General features: G+C 41.3%; 1 protein-coding gene and 1 pseudogene across 1 annotated transcript in view; both read left to right on the top strand.

The window, feature by feature from the left end:
* P3H2 (prolyl 3-hydroxylase 2) overlaps positions 1-17,839 on the top strand; it is a 167,107-nt gene extending 149,268 nt beyond the window's left edge. The window contains exons 11-15 of the mRNA XM_003895270.4: positions 475-625; positions 1,507-1,624; positions 2,631-2,706; positions 10,066-10,206; positions 16,572-17,839. Of these exons, the coding sequence (XP_003895319.1) occupies positions 475-625; positions 1,507-1,624; positions 2,631-2,706; positions 10,066-10,206; positions 16,572-16,664 (579 nt within the window). The 3' untranslated portion in view covers positions 16,665-17,839. The remainder of the gene's footprint in view (positions 1-474; positions 626-1,506; positions 1,625-2,630; positions 2,707-10,065; positions 10,207-16,571) is intronic.
* Positions 2,713-4,513, top strand: LOC103882474 (annotated as a pseudogene).
* Positions 17,840-19,323: the final 1,484 nt, after the last annotated feature.

Genomic DNA, 19,323 nt, shown 5'->3' with positions numbered 1-19,323 from the left:
ATACAGGAAAGAAAAAAGTTTCAAATATGTACCTATCAGAACAGTTGAAGAAAGCAAGTGTGAAATGGAACCTTCATTGTATTTAATCATTCCTCCATTCAGCCATCAACTTATCAAACTTTAGATTTCCTGACAAAAAATATACAAGCCTTCTTTGTAAGATCATGATCTAAAAGTGAAAACATATTCAAACAAGTAATTATTCTCTACTGCAGGAAGGGTTGTTAGAGAGGACAGTAGAACATATTATAATAGAAGAGAAGAGGAACCAAGCAGCTTTTAGCTTTCCATCTGCTATTGGGAAGTGTATTCCAATGGCACAATGTCCTAACTGAAATCCACAAACATGTAGTAGTCTTCTCATTAGTCAATGCAGACATGATAATTCTATGTTGGCTCAATGCAATGTAGTGCCTGTTTTTCTTACATCCTCCAATGAACGCATTTGTTTCTCATGTTCTTTTTTTTTTTTAGTCTGGTTACGAAGGTCGAGTCCCACTGAAGAGCGCTCGTCTGTTTTATGACATCAGTGAAAAGGCTCGAAGGATTGTAGAATCTTATTTTATGCTGAACTCAACTCTGTATTTTTCCTATACACACATGGTCTGCCGAACAGCCCTGTCTGGTGAGACTCCAGTCTGAAATGGTTCCCTTTTACCCACAATACATTGGGAAATGAAACAAGGTGAAACCAAGCTCTACAGCATGGTAGATTAATATTTTAGATGAATTCTAGATTTCTAAAGCAAAAGTAGCTTATGAACTCTCATTTTGCTTCTCTCTTTTTCTTCATTTTGGTTTTCTGAAGTTCCAGAAAACCCTCATTCTGAACATTTTCCCTTCCAAATCAATTTTCCCCAATTGCTGAAGTCTTGAAAAAAAGAAAAATGCTCTTCTGCTGTAGGTTTGCCATTTTGAGGAATCAGGAACATGGAAATCACAGTCACCATGATGTCTACCAGCATTAAGTGGAAGCATAGAAGATGAAGGGATGATTGCAAGAAATAATCTTAAAAAGACAGAGACCTCCTCAGTCCCTGCTCATCATTATTTCTCCTCTATGTCTTATGCCCCCCTGAATGGGGCGGCGGGAGGAGAATGATGTCACAGGAGTAGACTTTTACACTTGGGAAGTTTTAGCTGAATTAAATCTTTTTTTTTTTTTTTTTTTTTTAAAATTTTTCACTTCCTCCCCATTGTTTTGCTGCCCTACATGAGGTACAACCCATGAAATGCATGGAATTTGTTTATGTATGTTTATATCAGAAATAACTTTTATAGCTGAAAAGACAGGTGTGACATGCTCAAGGTTTCACATCCACTTCACACCAGAACCAGACCAGAGACTCAACTACTTGTCCACTGTTCTTTTATCTGTTCTTTCCTGTTGTCTGCCTCCCCCCATTTGCAAAGGTCATCAGGACTGGGAGAAGACAGATTGTCAGTCACTTTGGTGGAAGTTGCTGCACTTCATTTCTTGTTCTTCCCTATTCCCTTTTCTGGCAGGTCAGCAGGATAGAAGAAATGACCTCAGTCATCCCATCCACGCTGACAACTGTTTGTTGGATCCAGAGGCCAACGAATGCTGGAAAGAGCCTCCTGCTTACACATTTCGAGACTATAGGTATAGCTAGAACCTGCTTCAAAACAAAGCTTTTACCTAACAGTTTTCAAACAATGAAAACTGGAAAGGTGCTCTGTTTTGCTTGATGTCGTGTTCCTTTCTCCGAGGCAGAAATTCTCAAATAATCTTCTGAAGCAGCTGCCGTAACCAATAAGTGGCATTATCATCTCACTTTTATCTTAAAAATTGTGCACATTTTGCATCCCATTTCACAAAATGTCCATTTTGTTTTAATATGAAAAGTAAATTTTATGTTTTTTTTTTAAGTTTAATTCCTGTTCTCCCTGGAACATATTCCTTGTGGTATGTGTATTTCCGTCAGAATACAAGGGCATGGAGTCTTGGCCTACATAAGGACTTTATCACATCACGTATCTATTCACACCCAAGAAGAACGATGTCCGCATTTTATAAATAAGACACTAGAAACTCAGGAGAAAAGAATGTCCTAACCTACTGAGAGATATTTCAGTGTGTAAGGAATCAGGAGTTATAATCACCATGTGTTCATCATTTAGACTACACTGTACTCTATTCCAAAACATTTATTAAGTGCCCGCTATCTGCAAGGCGTGGCTGGGCCACAAGGAATTCTCCAGCAAGTTAAGGAGAAAAACAACAACAACAAGAAGAACAAAACAAACAAACAAAGAAAACATCCTTTAGAGTTATATAGGGAAGAAGAGTTGTAAATAGGTGGGCAGGTTCAGAGGGCTAGATTAAATTAAAACTAGTTAGGTTTTCTGTGGAGGAAGTGAAATATGAGACAAGCTTTGAAATATGATTACAATTTTAATAAAGGTGGAATAAGTAACCTCTTCAGAGGTATAACCCAAATTCTATCTGATCTTCTCTTTAAGAGTTTGGAGGGCCAATTATATCAATGTCTAGTTCAAAGGAAACTTACTAATGGAGGCTGGACAGTACATCACCAGTCTTCAGTATTCTATGACCATGCTATCATAAGCATATAATAAGACAAATGGTTTTCTCTTCGTTCTTCTAGTGCTCTCCTATACATGAATGATGACTTTGAAGGAGGAGAATTCATATTCACCGAGATGGATGCTAAGACTGTGACTGTAAGTAAACGTATTCTTGCATACTTATTTAGTATTTTTTAGCTCAGTATTGCCATTTTTCTAAGGACTTACAGACTGTTGGATTTCAAATACTTCTGTAGCTCAAGATTTCAAGAGGTTAAGAGAGTCTCAGTAAATGTATAGATCATAAACTGTTAGAAGTAGCCATAAAAATCTAGTACGTTGTGAAGATGAGTAAATTAAAGAATTGAGATATTAAGCATTTTATCATGATTGTATAGCCAGTTAGTGTTAGACTTGGAACCAAAACCTAGATCTTCTAATTATTTGTCAAGTAATCTGATGGAAACATAAGAACATCAGTTCCTAAGTCACCCAAGTCTAGAATAAGTCAAATGATTCTACAAGGTGTCTTTCAAGTAACCTGGTGTTCTACATACTTGGACTGAACATTGGCCTTCAAATATCTAGTTACAAAAATTATCATATATGTGTGTATGTATGCATGTGTATATATACCTATACATACAGGTATGTGTGTGTGTGTATATATATATGCCCACTGCAGCTTCCTTTCCCATGCAGACATGGCCATATATATATATATATACACACACACACACACGCATATATATATGCATAGAGAGATATATGATTGTGACTGTATGTAATAAACCTATACCTGAAAATTGATGTACACACACACACACACAAAATATGTAAATAAAGAGTAAATCAAAAGTTCAATTTAACCACCATCTTCCTAAGCAAACCCGTGCCTTTGGAAAGAAGCCTACTTAAAGACCATATAGTTAGCATCCTTTGGTCTGTAAGCCAAAGAGCATACACAATGGTAGAAAAACATATTTTCAACAGCTGCCGCTCTTTAGCCCACTTCGTTCCCTTAGTCCCGAGTGCTCACCCACTGCAGCTTCCTTTCCCATGCAGACACGGCCTCAAGCACCACCACCATTGCCATGAAGATTGTAATAATTGGTGGAACAGGCCTGGATGATCCAGACATTTTAGAAGGAAGAACTGAAAAATATGTGGATACTTCGTTTGGCAAGCCATCTGATGCCTTAATTTTGGGGAAGATAAAAAAATGTTGATTGTGTCCTCCTTGCAAGGCATGGGAGGCAGCACACCATCATGCCTTCCAAGGTCAGCTACCAGGCGAACATCTGGGCTTTGAAGGAAGAGGGCTGTACTCATGTCATAGGGACCACAGCTTGTGGCTTCTTGAGGGAGGAGATTCAACCTGGTGATATTGTCATAATTGATCAGTTCATTGACAGGACCTCTTTGAGACCTCAGTCCTTCTATGATGGAAGTCATTCTTGTGCCAGAGGACTGTGCCATATTCCAATAGCCAAGCCATTTTGCCCTCAAATGAGAGAGGTTCTTATAGAGACGGCTAAGAAGCTAGGACTCTGGTGCCATTCAAAGGGGACAATGGTCACAACTGAGGGACTTCGTTTTAGCTCTTGGGCAGAAAGCTTCGTGTTCTGCACCTGGGGATGGATGCTATCAACATGCCTACAGTTCCAGAGGTGGCCCTGGCTAGGGAGGCTGGAATTTGTATGCAACTATCGCCATGGTGACAGATTATGACTGGTGGAAGGAGCACAAGGAAGTAGTTTTGGTGGACCGGGACTTAAAGACCCTGAAAGAAAATGCTAGTAAAGCCAAAAGTTTACTTCTCACTACCATACCTCAGTAGGGTCCATGGAATGGTCAAAAACCCTCCAGAACCTGAAGAATATAGCCCAGTTTTCTGTTTTAAAATTTTTGCAATCTATCCATCTGACAAAGGGCTAATATCCAGAATCTACAAAGAACTTAAACAAATTTACAAGAAAAAAGCAAACAACCCCATCAAAAACTGGGAGAAGGATATGAACAGACACTTCTCAAAAGAAGACATTTATGTGGCCAACAAACATATGAAAAAAAGCTCATCATCACTGGTCATTAGAGAAATGCAAATCAAAACCACAATGAGATACCATCTCACACCAGTTAGAATTGCGATCATTAAAAGGCAGGAAACAACAGATGCTGGAGAGGATGTGGAGAAATAGGAATGCTTTTCCACTGTTGGTGGAAGTGTAAATTAGTTCAACCGTTGTGGAAGACAGTGTGGCGATTCCTCAAGGATCTAGAACCAGAAATACCATTTGACCCAGCAATCCCATTACTGGGTATATACCCAAAGGGTTATAAATCATTCTACTATAAAGACACATGCACATGGATGTTTATTGCAGCACAGTTCACAATAGCAAAGACTTGGAACCAACCCAAATGCTCATCAATGATAGACTAGATAAAGAAAATGTGGCACATATACACCAAGGAATACTACACAGCCATAAAAAAGGATGAGTTCTATCAGGACAACCCACTCCCAATGTTTAACGTGGGTTCTTTACTATTTCCTGTGTCTCGGCTGAGTTGAGAAATAAAGGGAAAGAGCGCAAGAGAGAGAAATTTAAAGCTGGGTGTCCAGGGGAGACATCATATGTTGGCAGGATCCATGATGTTCCCCAAGCCGTAAAACCAGCAAGTTTTTCTAAGTGATTTTCAAAAGGGGAGGGAGGGAGTGCACGAATAGGGTGTGGGTCACAGAGATCACATACTTCACAAGGTAATAAAATATCACAAAGCAAATGGAGGCAGGGCGAGATCACAGGACCACCGGATGAGGTGAAATTAAAATTGCTAATGAAGTTTCGGGCACGCATTGTCATTGATAACATCGTATCAGAAAACAGGGTTTGAGAGCAGACAACCTGTCTGACCACAATTTATTAGGCGGGAATTTTCCTCGTCCTAATAAGCCTGGGAGTGCTACCGGAGACCGGGGCTTATTTCATTCCTTTGGCTTCGACCATAAAAGACGGCACACCTTCTAAAGGGGCCATTTATAGGCCTACCCTCAGGGCGCATTCTCTTTCTCAGGGGTGTTCCTTGCTGAGAAAAGGAATTCAGTGATATTTCTCCTATTTGCTTTTGAAAGAGGAGGAATATAGCTCTGTTCCATCCTGCTCACCGGCGGCCAGTTCAAAGTTACCTCTCTTGTTCCCTGAACATCACTGTTATCCTGTTCTTTTTTTTAAGATGCCCAGATTTCATATTGTTCAAACACACATGCTCTACAAACAATTTGTGCAGTTGACACAATTACACAGTCCTGAGGCTACATTCATCCTCCTCAGTTTATGAAGAAGATGACAGGATTAAGAGATTAAAGTAAAGACAGGCATAGGAAAACACAAGGGTATCGACTGGGGAAGTGATAAGTGTCCATGAAATCTTCACAGTTTATGTTCTGAGATTACAGTAAAGATAGGCATAAGAAATTATAAAAGTATTAATTTGGGGAACTAATAAATGTCCATGAAATCTTCACAATTTTTGTTCTTCTGCCACGGCTTCAGCTGGTCCCTCCCCGTTTGGGGTCCCTGACTTCCCCCAACATCTCTCCCTTTCTTTTTATTTAAATGTACCATGGCGATGAAGGCTTGTTCATTCTCTCGATTTTGACGCCGGTCCCTCCGTTCGGGGTCTCTTGACTTCCCGCAATGGAGTCCATGTCCTTTTCAGGGACATGGATGAAGCTGGAAACCATCATTCGCAGCAAACAAACACAGGAACAGAAAACCAAACACCGCATGTTCTCACCCATAAGTGGGAGTCGAACAATGAGAACATGTGGGCACACGGAGGGGAACATCACACACCAGGGCCTGTCAGGGGGATAGCATTAGGAGAAATACCTAATGTAGATGACGGGTTGATGGGTGCAGCAAACCACCATGGCACCTGTATACCTATGTAACAAACCCGCACATTCTGCACAGGTACCCCAGAACTTAAAAGTATAATTTAAAAAAATGTCCAATTGAGGAAGTACGCAGATTATAGATAACCAGGTATCTTTTACCACCATACAAAATCTAAGTAGTTAGGACATGTATGTCATAAACTTCAAAATTTTGGCATTATAGAAGCTATTTCTAAACTCTTCTTGAATTTTATGCTTGTCCCTCTTAGCTTACATGCTTTTCTCATTAGTGAAACATGTATCATTCATGACACACATATGTCATTCATGACAGTACTGTGGTATAAGCAGATAATATCAAAAAGTATGTATTACTGGGTTTAAAGGTGATTCCTATAAGGATTCTGGTTAAAATTGTCTAGAAACATTGTAATAACTAAGAAAAAATATTTCATGTAACTTCATACAGTAATGTATCTTAAAAAGTCATGATGCCTCACTTTTTGGGTAAAAAGCTTAAATGTTAATATGGGAGTAATTTAATGCTCCATAATCTGATCAATTAAATAAGGACTGACAATCTGTGTTGGAGTTTAAAATCCAGAAGTTATTTTTCACTTCTGGGAAAGCTTGTGTATAGGAAGCATTTTATTTCTAGTCTCTGCTAACACTGAAACTGAGGTACAAAAATCCTGGCATTTCGCAGTTTCAAAGAAAGTCAGACAGGTGGTTGAAAAGATGTCTTCGCTTCTCCTCCATCTAGTGGCCGTATTTAGAAATGCTTGATGCTTAAAGCAGGGGATGCCTGTTTCATTAACTGTTGAATGTCAAGTTAACTGGAATTCTGCTTTTTAAAGATGTGGAAGCAGATAATATTCTCCTTTTAGAGTGCTACAATTTTAACTAAAATCTATAGCTATTTTTTAAAACCCTGAATCTAGCCTCCCCTAAAATAAGTAAAACTGATTTAAACAATTTTTTAATCTAAAAGTTCCTGTTTGAGAACATTTATTTCCTCAAATGAGTTATACTTCATATTAATGCATACAATGCCATTTTAGGGAATAATGTAGATAACTAAAATTCTTTTGCAAGCCAGTTCTTATTCGTTCCCCATAGGAAGTTTATTCTAGTACCAGTAACAACAACAACAACAACAACAACAACAACAACAAGAAATGGGTATTTTTCTGTTTTAGTTTCCCTTTGACTGTGGAGGGACAAATGGAGCAGAGAAATGGCATAACTTGAGGCCACACAAGGAAGCAAAGTCTTCTGAGTCCTTTACTTTGGAAACATCTGGAAGTTGTATAATTATCTGAAAGGTGGCTGAAATTTTTCTTTTATTAAAGACAATTACAGCACAAATGCTTTTCTAAATCAATCATCAGTTAGACGGAAAGCAAAAGGATTATTTTAAATTATGCTTAGTGTACTTGGAAGATACATGGGTTCTTTTCAATAGCAGCATTTGTTTTTGAGACCTGGGAATTCAAGGATGTTGGTTTCTCTATGCAGGTTCAAAGAAGATAAAATTTAATGAGTTCCATTTGTTTCATGAAAAATTAAATTCAGTATAAACGGGACTGTGTTACAAAAGTATGTTTATAATCATTTATCTAAACTTCGTAACATATTTTTGCTGTAGAAACAATGTCATACATGGAAGCAGGTTCACTAAAACTTGTTTATTCCTCCAAATACCTGACATGTAACAGTTGATGTATGCTGTGTGATGAGATGGGTTTTAGAGATCCTTGTGAATCCACACCTGTAATCAATTCCAACTGCCTCATGCAGTTCACAGCATCTTTTCCTAAACTTTCCCAAAGTTATTCATGTTTAAAAGTACTTTCAATTCCAGAAGAAAGAAAATACTATTTTCTTTAGCCTTATAAGATGTTACCAAGACTTGGTAATCACATAGAAGCACTGGCAAACGCGTGTTTGAGGGAGTCCTGACCAGCACTAGGGAGTGGGCAGCCCAGAAAACCTGAAATTGAAACATCCCAAGGCCACTTACTCAGGTGGCTTTTCTATCTTACTTCATATGTTTTACATTTCGCTTATTTTGCTGTTTCTTGTGGAAATGTACAAATTCCTTCTCCAGAAAAACAGAATCAGATTGATACTGAGGATACCACTAACTCGTGAACTCTCTAGATTTACATCAGAAAAGTTGCCTTGATAAAGCTGTTTAGGAAAAGCAATTCCAGCAAAGACAAATCTTCAGTTATTGTGAATATGAGAGTAACGAGAAACTGCTTTTTTTCTGCTCTTCCCTTTAACACTCACACACAAGTCACATAGACACACACACGCAGACTCACACAGACACAAACACACACACGTGCATACATAAACACATATGCGCCCACCTGTCCCTCTGGCTTTCTCTGACCTTCCATATGGAGTCACGTAGTCCGGGAGTACCTATGTTATGTAGCGATCAAGGACTTTAGGCAATGTTTCTAATGTTCTTCCTGAAGCTAGCAGTGGAAAATCCGCCAGCTGATTTTATGCAGAAGGAAACCAAAGATTTATGGGCATGTGTCAACTCAAGTCAATTCAGAAAATGGCTAGTTAGAACCAGTCCATGTTCTCACCTAGTAAAATGGCTAGCGCCGCCTTTTTGGTTTTACTTTATTTTTCTGAGCTATACAGAGGAATGAATAAAGTTTCTGTATTTCCCAAGAAAGACAAAATGGACCCGACTCACCTGAGACACTTCTTTAAACACAGAAGCAAGACCTGTAATATACAGCTGCTTAAGCTCACTCAACTTGAAGAGGCAGCTTATTTGATGTTCTACCCTGGCTCAGTGAGCCCAGCAGTATTTCTTTTTCTCTCACTACGCTCTTCTACCTAAACGCTGTAGACAGCTCCACCTGAGCAGTGTATAAGCTGCGAAGGACTGTGTCAATCTTAAAACACTTAAAGGCGATGGTGAATAGGCCACACCACCAAGGGGTGTCAGGTTCTCACCACTGGAGATGTTCCAACAATGCCTAAAAGATCACTGGGAAACAATAGTGTAAAGGAAATATCATACAGAATTATGACTTTTGACTTTTAAAAATGTTTATATTATGAAAAGCACATAAACCATGAATGTACAATTTAAAAATTAGAAAGCAGATACACTCATGTAACCCCCACCTAGATCAATAACAGAACTTTGGCAGCACTGCAGATGTTCTGTTTGTTTGTTTGTTAATTCCACAAGTATGGAGTGGACACCTACCTTGTTGTATCCAGATGCTTTGCTAGTGCGAAAGCCATAGAAATGAATTATGAGAGAAAAACTTTGCCTTCTTTGAATTTGCAGGCTATCATATAGCATCTATTGAATGATTACTATGTATGTGGACTTTGCTACACGTTTTACTTGAAATTTTTTTTTATTTTCTGAGGTATATATTATTTTGAGCTTACCTTTGTTTTACAGGTGAGAAAACTGAGATAATTTACATCATCTTCAATCGCAGGATTCCTTTATTCTTCGCTTCAGTCCTTAACTCAAATAATCTCATAGACCAGAGAGGCAGGAGTTGTGGAAATGTTTATGATACAGCAGTTGAAGGTCTAATTTTTGCTTTCTTTCTCAGGCTTCTATAAAACCAAAATGTGGGCGCATGATCAGCTTCTCATCTGGAGGAGAGAACCCTCATGGGGTGAAGGCAGTCACCAAGGGAAAGAGGTGTGCTGTGGCTCTGTGGTTCACCTTGGACCCACTTTATAGAGAATTGGTGAGTTTCTCATCTACCCAGAAAGCCAATTAGGCTTGCTTCATCTGAAAAGTCCTTTAAATTGCTCCATCTGAGGAAGAGAAGAGGGTAAAGGTAGTTCTTTTTTTTTTTTTTTTTTTTTTGAGACGGAGTCTCGCTCTGTCACCCAGGCTGGAGTGCAGTGGTGCAATCTCGGTTCACTGCAACCTCCGCCTCCCGGGTTCACGCCATTCTCCTGCCTTAGCCTCCCGAGTAGCTGGGACTACAGGTGCCCGCCACCATGCCTGGCTGATTTTTTGTATTTTTAGTAGAGATGGGGTTTCACCGTGTTAGCCAGGATGGTCTCGATCTCCTGACCTCGTGATCCGCCCACCTCGGCCTCCCAAAGTGCTGGGATTACAGGCTTGAGCCACCACGCCCCGGCCAGTTCTTAATCAGATATGTTTTAATAAGTGAAGGTGTTTGTAGAAATAGCTATGTCAATGATATTTGATAGTCACTAATCTCTCTTCAGCTTATTAACAAATTGTAAGGCTGGGAGCCGTGACTCACTCCTGTAATCCCAGAACTTTGGGAGGCCAAGGCAGGTGGATCACTTGAGGTCAGGAGTTCGAGACCAGCCTGGTCAACATGCTGAAACCCCATCTCTACTAAAAATACAAAATTAGCTGGATGTGGTGGCAGGTGCCTGTAGTTCCAGTTACTCGGGAAGCTGAGGCAGGAGAATCACTTGAACCTGGGAGGCGTAAATTGCAGTGAGCCGAGATCACACCACTGCACTTCAGCCTGGGCAACAGGGCAAGACTCTGTCTCAAAACAAAAACAAACCCTGTGGCATCAGGGAGGAATCACTTTTTATTGGTCACCCAGAAGACTGATTTGTTTTCTCACAAATCATAAGAAATAGTATTGAATCATTTATGAAATGTGTTTGAAAGAGGGCAAGGAAACCTAAAAGATTATTATTACTTATCACTATTATTACATTAAATATTTAAATATTATTATTGCAAAGTAGCTGAGGACACTTAGCTAGGAGGAGACCATGATCTCATCGTTTTGGAAGCCCATGGGCAGATGTCATAGTCTTTACTTGTGGAGCTGCAGAGGCAAGAATTAAGACCAATGGATAGAAGCCCTGGAGGGAAAATTTGTGCTCAATCCAAGGAATCACTTTCAAATAGTCACCACAGTTTGGCAGAATTGTCTGCTTTGGAAGCACTGATTGGATGGCTCCAATCAAAGCCCAGGCAACTGCTTGGCATGGAACGCTGAAATGGAATCTAAGACATCGTAGCAGAGGCTTAAATGGATGACCTCCAAATCTTCTCCAGCCCCAAGTATTGATGAAGCTATGAAATTCTATTCTTAAAACTGGCGTTCTATCCAGTTTTCCGTCTTAGTTTTCTGAATTGAATCCAGTGTCATCAGAAACTATTTTAAAATAATGCCTTTTTCTCATATACTTTTCACCATCAAATCTAGCTCACAAAGTGTTTGCCCACATTCCCTAAGCCATTCTTTCATATATTTTACAAAAGACCTATTATGACCTTTGATTGTACGGAAGAGCTATTATTATCTGCCTGGGAAACTCTGCTAGGTAGGCTGTAGGGGTAGATGGGTGAACAGAACTAGGTCCTGGACTACGAGGAGCTTGGACAGATCAGCTAGTGAATAGGCTGTAAGAAGACAGCAGTATACGCTTTGTAGCAGGGAATCAAGGAAGACTTCTAGAAACTCAGACCTAGAAGCGAAGAGGATAACCAGGCACAGAAAAAATGGGCCTGGCTGGGCGCGGCGGCTCACGCCTGTAATGCCAGCACTTTTGGAGGCCAAGGTGGGTGGATCACCTGAGGTCAGGAGTTGGAGACCAGCCTGGCCACATGGTGAAACCTCGTCTCTACGAAAAATACAAAAATTCGCCGGACTGAGTGGCGCACGCTTGTAATCCCAGCTACTTGGGAGGCTGAGGCAGGAGAATTGCTTGAACCCAGGAGGTGGAGGCTGCGGTTGCAGTGAACTGAGATCACTCCACTGCACTCCAGCCTGGATGACAAGAGCGAGACTCCGTCTCAAAAAAAAAAAAAAAGAAAAAAAAAGAAAGAAAGAATGGCCCTAACAAAAGGACCAGAGCACAGAGTCCTGAAAATCTCAAGGGGCAGCAAACAATTGCCTTCCCCTATCATTACTTTATACCCTGGTATTTTCCATCTCCAAAATGCCAGCATTCCATCAAAGCATCTTTTTTTTTTTTTTTTTAAACTAAGGAATCTACGTAAATGGGTAGACAGTGAAGATAAAATTATTGAAAAATTACCTCACTATTTTAGTATTCAATTCAGCAGACATTTAATCTATTTCATCATTCACTGTCCAAACTCTCTCTTCCAAAGTATTGTTCTCTCAAAATAAGCTAACCCAAAGTAAGTTCTCTTTGCTCCTTTGTGATCAGGAAACATCAGTGCCAATGTCCCTTCCTCTGGTGGAAAAGTACTAGAAAATCTCTCCAGTCTTCAGGCCGTAGCGGCATCTAGTGGCCACAGTGGGAAATGAGCAGACCTTTTTCCGCAGCCAAATTATCCCAGGCTGTGAACGATTGTTTGCTACACGTGGAAAGCATCTATTGAGCTTCACGAACTAACATCTGTGTTTCAGGAGTTTTAAAAGCTCCCCAGGTGATTCGAACGTGCAGCAGCAGAGTTTGGGAGTTCCTGGCCTAGACGTCTTTTTTCAAATTGAATCTCTGAGGAAACAAAACAAAACAAAAAAAATGCCTACCTATGAAGAAGTCATTAGAGCTGGCCGATTCTCATGCTTAGTATGAATTACTTTAAAGCGTCTCAGTTCTCAAGGAGTATTTAGCAACATCCTTTTAAGGATGCAAGGATGTTCGAAGCTTCATATATATTGGTTCCAGCTCTTGAATTTCTTTCCCTTAATGAGAGACAGGATTACAATAATTTTTTGTGGTCAACAGATGTGAAAGCTTTATGTGTGTGTCCATTTGTTAAGCATCAGGATTGTTTTCCTTGGCCGGGCGCGGTGGCTCACTCCTGTAATCCTAGCACTTGGGGGAGGCTGAGGCGGGCAGATCACCTGAGGTCAGGAGTTCTAAACCAGTCTGGCCAACGTGGCGAAACCCCGTCCTCTCTACTAAAATTACAAAAATTAGCCAGGTGTGGTAGCACATGCCTGTAATCCCAGCTACTGGGGAGGCTGAGGCAGGAGAATCGCTTGAACCCAGGAGGTGGAGGTTGCTGTGAGCCAAGATCGCACCACTGCACTCCAACCTGGGCAACAGAGTGAGACTCTGTCTCAAAAAAAGAAAAGAAAAAAAGATTGTTTTCCTTATATTTGTAAAGTAGTACTCAGGCTTTTTACTTAGATATGGCAGCAATTTAGTTTTCTGTTATTTAGTATATTTGGTCCTTTTAGTTGCCTTTTTGTCAACGTTTTTTATTACAAGCTCTTGGATGAAAGGGCTTTTGTTTTCAACTCATAAAATAGTTATTTATTTAACTTACTGTGCCTAGGCACTGTGTTAAAGACTGCCTATAGGGAATGCACACTAGTAGGATATCATTCCTATTTTCTTTTTTTTTTTTTCTGAGGCGGAGTCTCGCTCTGTCACCCAGGCTGGAGTGCGGTGGCACAATCTCGGCTCACTGCAAGCTCCGCCTCCCTGGTTTACGCCATTCTCCTGCCTCGGCCTCCGAGTAGCTGGGACTACAGGCGCCGCCACCACGCCCGGCTAGTTTTTTGTATTTTTAGTAGAGATGGGGTTTCACCGTGTTAGCCAGGATGGTCTCGATCTCTTGACCTCGTGATCCGCCCACCTCAGCCTCCCAAAGTGCTGGGATTACAAGCTGAGCCACCGCGTCCGGCCTATAAGTCCTATTTTCAAGGAGCTTGAAGTCAAATTGGGGAAATAATACAAGGACCCAACTAATTAAATCACAAGGCAAGGTTTGGTAAGAATCCTTAGCAGCAAATGCATGGTTTGAGAGATATAAAAAAAGCAATCCAAAAAGACTTCTTTGAGGAGATGACATTTGAACAAAAGCTTTAAAAGATCAATTTCTTTAGGGAGAGGCATTTTAGACAGAGAAAGGCTTCATCCATTTATACATTTACTCGTCAAAGAAAATAGAAATCTTGCCAAATGTCAGTGGCTTTTCCGAGCACTGAAAATACAGCAGTGACCAAGAAGATAAGATGCCCTGCTCTTCTCCAGCTTACATTCTAGTGGAAGGAAACAGATCCCCAAAAAGTAAAATAAATAAATAAATAAATAATCGAGAGATTTTCGGATAGTGACCAATGATGTGTGGAAAATGGAACAAGACAACTAATTTTGGAGTGAAAGGGTCGGAGCGGCAAATCGTGAGGCCTCGCCAAACAAGTGGCATGTGAGCCGAAACGTAAGACAGGAGACGTCCACTAAGATAAATGTCTGGAGGAGAGTATTCCAGGCAGAGGACAAGCTGCAAAGGCACAGAGACAATAAGATGTTTGGAGTCGCCAAGAAACAAAGGAAGTCAGAGCATCTGGAATATGGCAGACAAGAGGAAGAGTGGCATGAATAGAGGACATGGAGGAGGCAGGAGCCAGATTCCACAGACGTATTAGGAAGTGTGAACTTTATTCTAAGTAGTGGAAAGTCATTGTAGTCCCCCAACCCCAGCACACACACACATCTCCTCCAGTCCTGGAGAGTTACAGGATACAGAAGATTACTTTAGCTAACATATGGGCTTAGACTGGAGGAGTAATAGAGAAAGTAAAAAGAGATGGAAGGTTTGAGATACAATTTGGAGGTAGACCAACTGGACCTGCTGATGGATTAATGTGAGGAATAAAAGGAAGTGTAGAATATAATGGAAACATCCAGAGAAACACTTAATTCATGAATCAGATTAGGGAATTCTTTTGAAAGTGTTACATTCAGGGAGCTTGAGGTAAGTTAAGAAGTTGGAATATAAGGTGAGGAGAAAGAAGACAAAATAAAGCTAAAGAAGAGAGCAAGGTATGAATAAGAGACAGGCATAAGGCGACTTCTTATAAGCACACCAAGAAAAGTAGACCTGGAACTGCAAGCAATAGGGACCCATTGAAGAACTGTGGGCAGGAAAGAGATATAATCAGATTTAAGCCAGTAGGATTCATTAGAAGCATGTGAGGGTGAGTAGTGAAACAGGGAGAGCAATTTGGAGGCTGCGGCAGTAATTAAGAGATGATGAGGGCTTACAACGGTGGCTCTCAAGAGGGAGCGATTGGCCGGGCGTGGTGGCTCACTCCTGTAATCCCAGCACTTTGGGAGGTCGAGGAGGGTGGATCACCTGAGGTCGGGAGTTTGAGACCAGCCTGACCAACATGGTGAAAACCCATCTCTCCTAAAAATATAAAAAATCAGCCGGGCATGGTGGTGGGCGCCTGTAATCCCAGCTACTTGGGAGGCTGACGCAGGATAATCGCTTGAACCCAGGAGGCAGAGGTTGCAGTGAGCCAAGATCGTGTCACTGCACTCCAGCCTGGGCAACAAGAGCAAAATTCCATCTCAAAGAAAAAAAAGAAAAAAAAAGGAGCAATTGTGACCTCTAGTGGACATTTGGCAATATCTGGGGGTTGATGGGGAAGGTTATTATTGACTACCTGTAGTAGGTAGAGAGGACAGGGATATCACTGAGCATCCTGCAGTACACAGGGCAGCACCACCCTCCCACCCCTCAACAAATAATTATCTGGTCTAAAAATGTCAATCAGGCCAAAATTGAGAAACCCTGACCTAAACTACGGCAACAATAGTGCATTGAGGAGAAAGGGGCAGAGACAGCAGACAGAACACAGGAGTAGAACTCGGCTCAGGTGACTTACCAGATGCAAGAAACCATGGTCAGGCTTTTAAGGCATTGAGGAGAAAGGGGCAGAGACAGCAGATAGAACATAGAACTCAGCTCAGGTAACTTATCAGATGCAAGAAACCATGGTCAGGCTTTTAAGGCAAATAGGTGAGTAATGCTGGTCTTTATTGAGAGAGAGCCTATGTGAAGAACAGAGCAGGTTCTTGGGGGAGAAAATGGTAAATTCAGCTTGACCACTGAACTCAGTTGGAGATGGCTATGGGGCCATGAAGTAGAAAGGGTAGGAAGCAATTGAACATACAATAGTTCTTGCAGGAGAGAAATCTTAGAAAGTAATTGCTTAGGACCTAGGAATGTTAGGAGAAGGCATCCGTCTGGGGATGAAGAGGAGGTGTTCAATGCTTAACTGGATTTAGCATCAACCCATGTACAGATGGATGCCAGGAAGTGTTTGGGAAGCGTCTGCTGATGAGACTGATTATTATGCTTGTAACAGAAATGTGTAAATTGTCTTTTTTGCAGGAGCGAATACAGGCTGATGAAGTGATTGCAATCCTGGATCAAGAACAGCAAGGGAAGCATGAACTGAATATCAACCCTAAAGATGAGCTATAAAAATGAGAAAGAATGTTCTATCAAATATTTATTTAAATTGTTAATCTTATGAGAATCTTTTTATTTTTGTACAGCGCCATGGTATAAATTAACAGGTTAATGTCAGTCATCAGATCTCCCTTCTGTTCCTAAGGATGCTTGTGTTGCCTTGCTTAATCTATCTTTCTTGTTTTGGGTTCTCTCTCTCTCTCACTCTCTCTCTCTCTCTCTCTCCTCTCTCTCTTCTCAAAGACATGGTCTATGCCATGTTGTCTAGGATAGAGGGCAGTGGTGTGATCATAGCACACTGGAGCCTCAAACTCTTAGGCTCAAGCGATCCTTCAAGCCTCCCAAGGAGCTGGGACCACAGGCACGTGCCACCACGCCCAGCTCTCTTTCCTGGTTTTTCATCATTTCATGTATCTATCAAAGCCCAGTTCACCTCCTTACACACACACACACACACACACACACACACAAAATTAATTTGTTGCAAATCCAAAAGCTCAGAGAGAATAAGCTTGTTGGTGGTGAAACTATAACTCTCATGTGTGCTCCAGTTTTAAAATTAACATGTGCCTGGTCTCTGAAACCCTTTCTTGGTCTGTGCCTTTCAGCCACGTCCTCTTAGGTGCTAACGGCCATGAGCTCTGACTTTCCAAAGTGAGCTCCACTTTGGGTCTGAGGACCCCCTGGCAGAGTCCGTGCTGCCTCAGGTATCATGGCCGTAATGCTCACCCAGGCTCTGGGAGATCTCATGGATGATTACTGTATGAGACAGAGGGGCCTCCAGGCTTTCCAGGGCCTTGGTGGAATTTTTGGCTCTGGTGTTTTCACCAGACAATAAACTTACACTGGAAGCTTCGATTCACCCTCCACAGTACTCCAAAAAGAACTGTCCTATAAGTTGTACACTTTAAAAGGTCATGTAGATTTTGAAGTAGAATGACTTTTCACCCTGGTGACTTTGGAAGAAAATCTTGAATACTGCCTGCATCCGGGCACCATGGCCAGGTTGCCTATGAGTGGGGTCCACTGATGAAAAGAGGTTTTTTGTACTTACATAAGAAAAATAAATTTCTGATTGATTTTAACCGTCATCTGCTTATATTTTGGGGCCCCTCCTCATTGCTGCTATCCAGCACACAGATTTGTGCTTGTGCCTTATTTGTTTAATAAAGGGAGCCTCATTTTAATATCTAGCATTTATTTTTGTTCTCCCAAATGTTTGGTTTATCATCACAGAATGGTTCTGTAATTACATAGGAGCTTTTGGGACCACCTAGGGGCAACATTGGGACATGACTAGTGTAGCTGGTGCAGTGGCCTCAGGAAAGGTGGGGACACCGTTCTTGAAGAACAGAGAGGACGACCAACCTGGGTATTGATCCAGAGCATGCTTGGTTCCGGGTCGCACTTCTAAGGAAGACACTACAAAGGCATAGTTCATGGGGGCTGGGGTTCTTCTAACCTGGGGGAGCCTTTGTCATTCACCTCTGGGAGATCACCTGCCTTGGCGGTGCTGGAGGGAAGATTTACTTTCTGCCATTTACAATCTTGGTGAATGGTTAATAACATTCATCCATTGAAATTGAAAATTTGAGTTAGTGATATATGAGCCATCTGTTTTTTACTGAACCTTCTGGTTGTATTTTAATCATGGGGAAGTGGAAAGAGCATTGGATTATACTTCCAGCCCTATGAAATCTGTCCTGCTGCATGACATGGAGTTACTCTCTTTCCCTTTCCAGACTTTAGTTCCCTTCTCTGAAAATGACATAATTGATTGTAACTAGGCCCTCCCTCCTACTCAAAATACAAACAAAGCAAAAAGCAAAAAGAAAAAAAACCAAAACCAATTTTAGAAATAGTCACAAGTACAACCAAATTTATTTCTGCTAACATTTAGAGAGTCGTGAATGGTTTTTTTTTCTTTTTTTTGAGACGGAGTCTCGCTGTCGCCCAGGCTGGAAAGCAAGCAGAGGTGCGATCTCGGCTCACTGCAGCCTCCACCACCTCCCAGGTTCAAGCAATTCTCCTGCCTCAGCCTCCTGAGTAGCTGGGATTACAGGTGCACACCACCATGCCCAGCTAATTTTTTATTTTTAGTAGAGACGGGGTTTCACTCTGTTGGCCAGGCTGGTATCGAACTCCCAACCTCAGGTGATCCACTTGCCTCAGCCTCCCAAAGTGCTGGGATTACGGGTGTGAGCTACCGCGCCCGGCCGTGAATGGGTGTTTTATGTGTGAACCTGATTTTTAAAACCTTAAACTGAAATTTAGGCCTACAAGTTCTTGAGCTTTGCAAAGGTAGATTGCTCTTTATCCCGCCACCGTGGAGAGCTTGTTGGCACTCAGATTTGCTGGTTGGAGGATCTGGGTGAGGATCTGATTTCTGTTTTCTGCCAGCAAGAGGCATCAACATAGAAACGGTCTTGTTTGGCATCTTAAAGATCCCCCTTCCTGGGCGCAGTGGGCACCAGGGGAGAGGCAGGGACTTCACTGATGCTTACATTCAGTCCCACAGAACGTGGGTGAAGGCCGAATAGATGTCATTGTGTTAGAGCCACATCTTGTGCCGTTTGCTGACAACACAGGGTAGTTATTCTTGTTTTGCCGGTTAACCATGTTGCTTTACACCTGAAACATCATGTATATACTAAAGCATTTACTCCTTAAT

Source organism: Papio anubis, chromosome 2 (genome assembly GCF_008728515.1).
Source record: "Papio anubis isolate 15944 chromosome 2, Panubis1.0, whole genome shotgun sequence".
NCBI classification, from domain to species: Eukaryota; Metazoa; Chordata; class Mammalia; order Primates; family Cercopithecidae; genus Papio; species Papio anubis.
The sequence above is the reverse complement of the archived record's forward strand: the minus strand, read 5'-3'. Positions and strand labels throughout refer to the sequence as shown.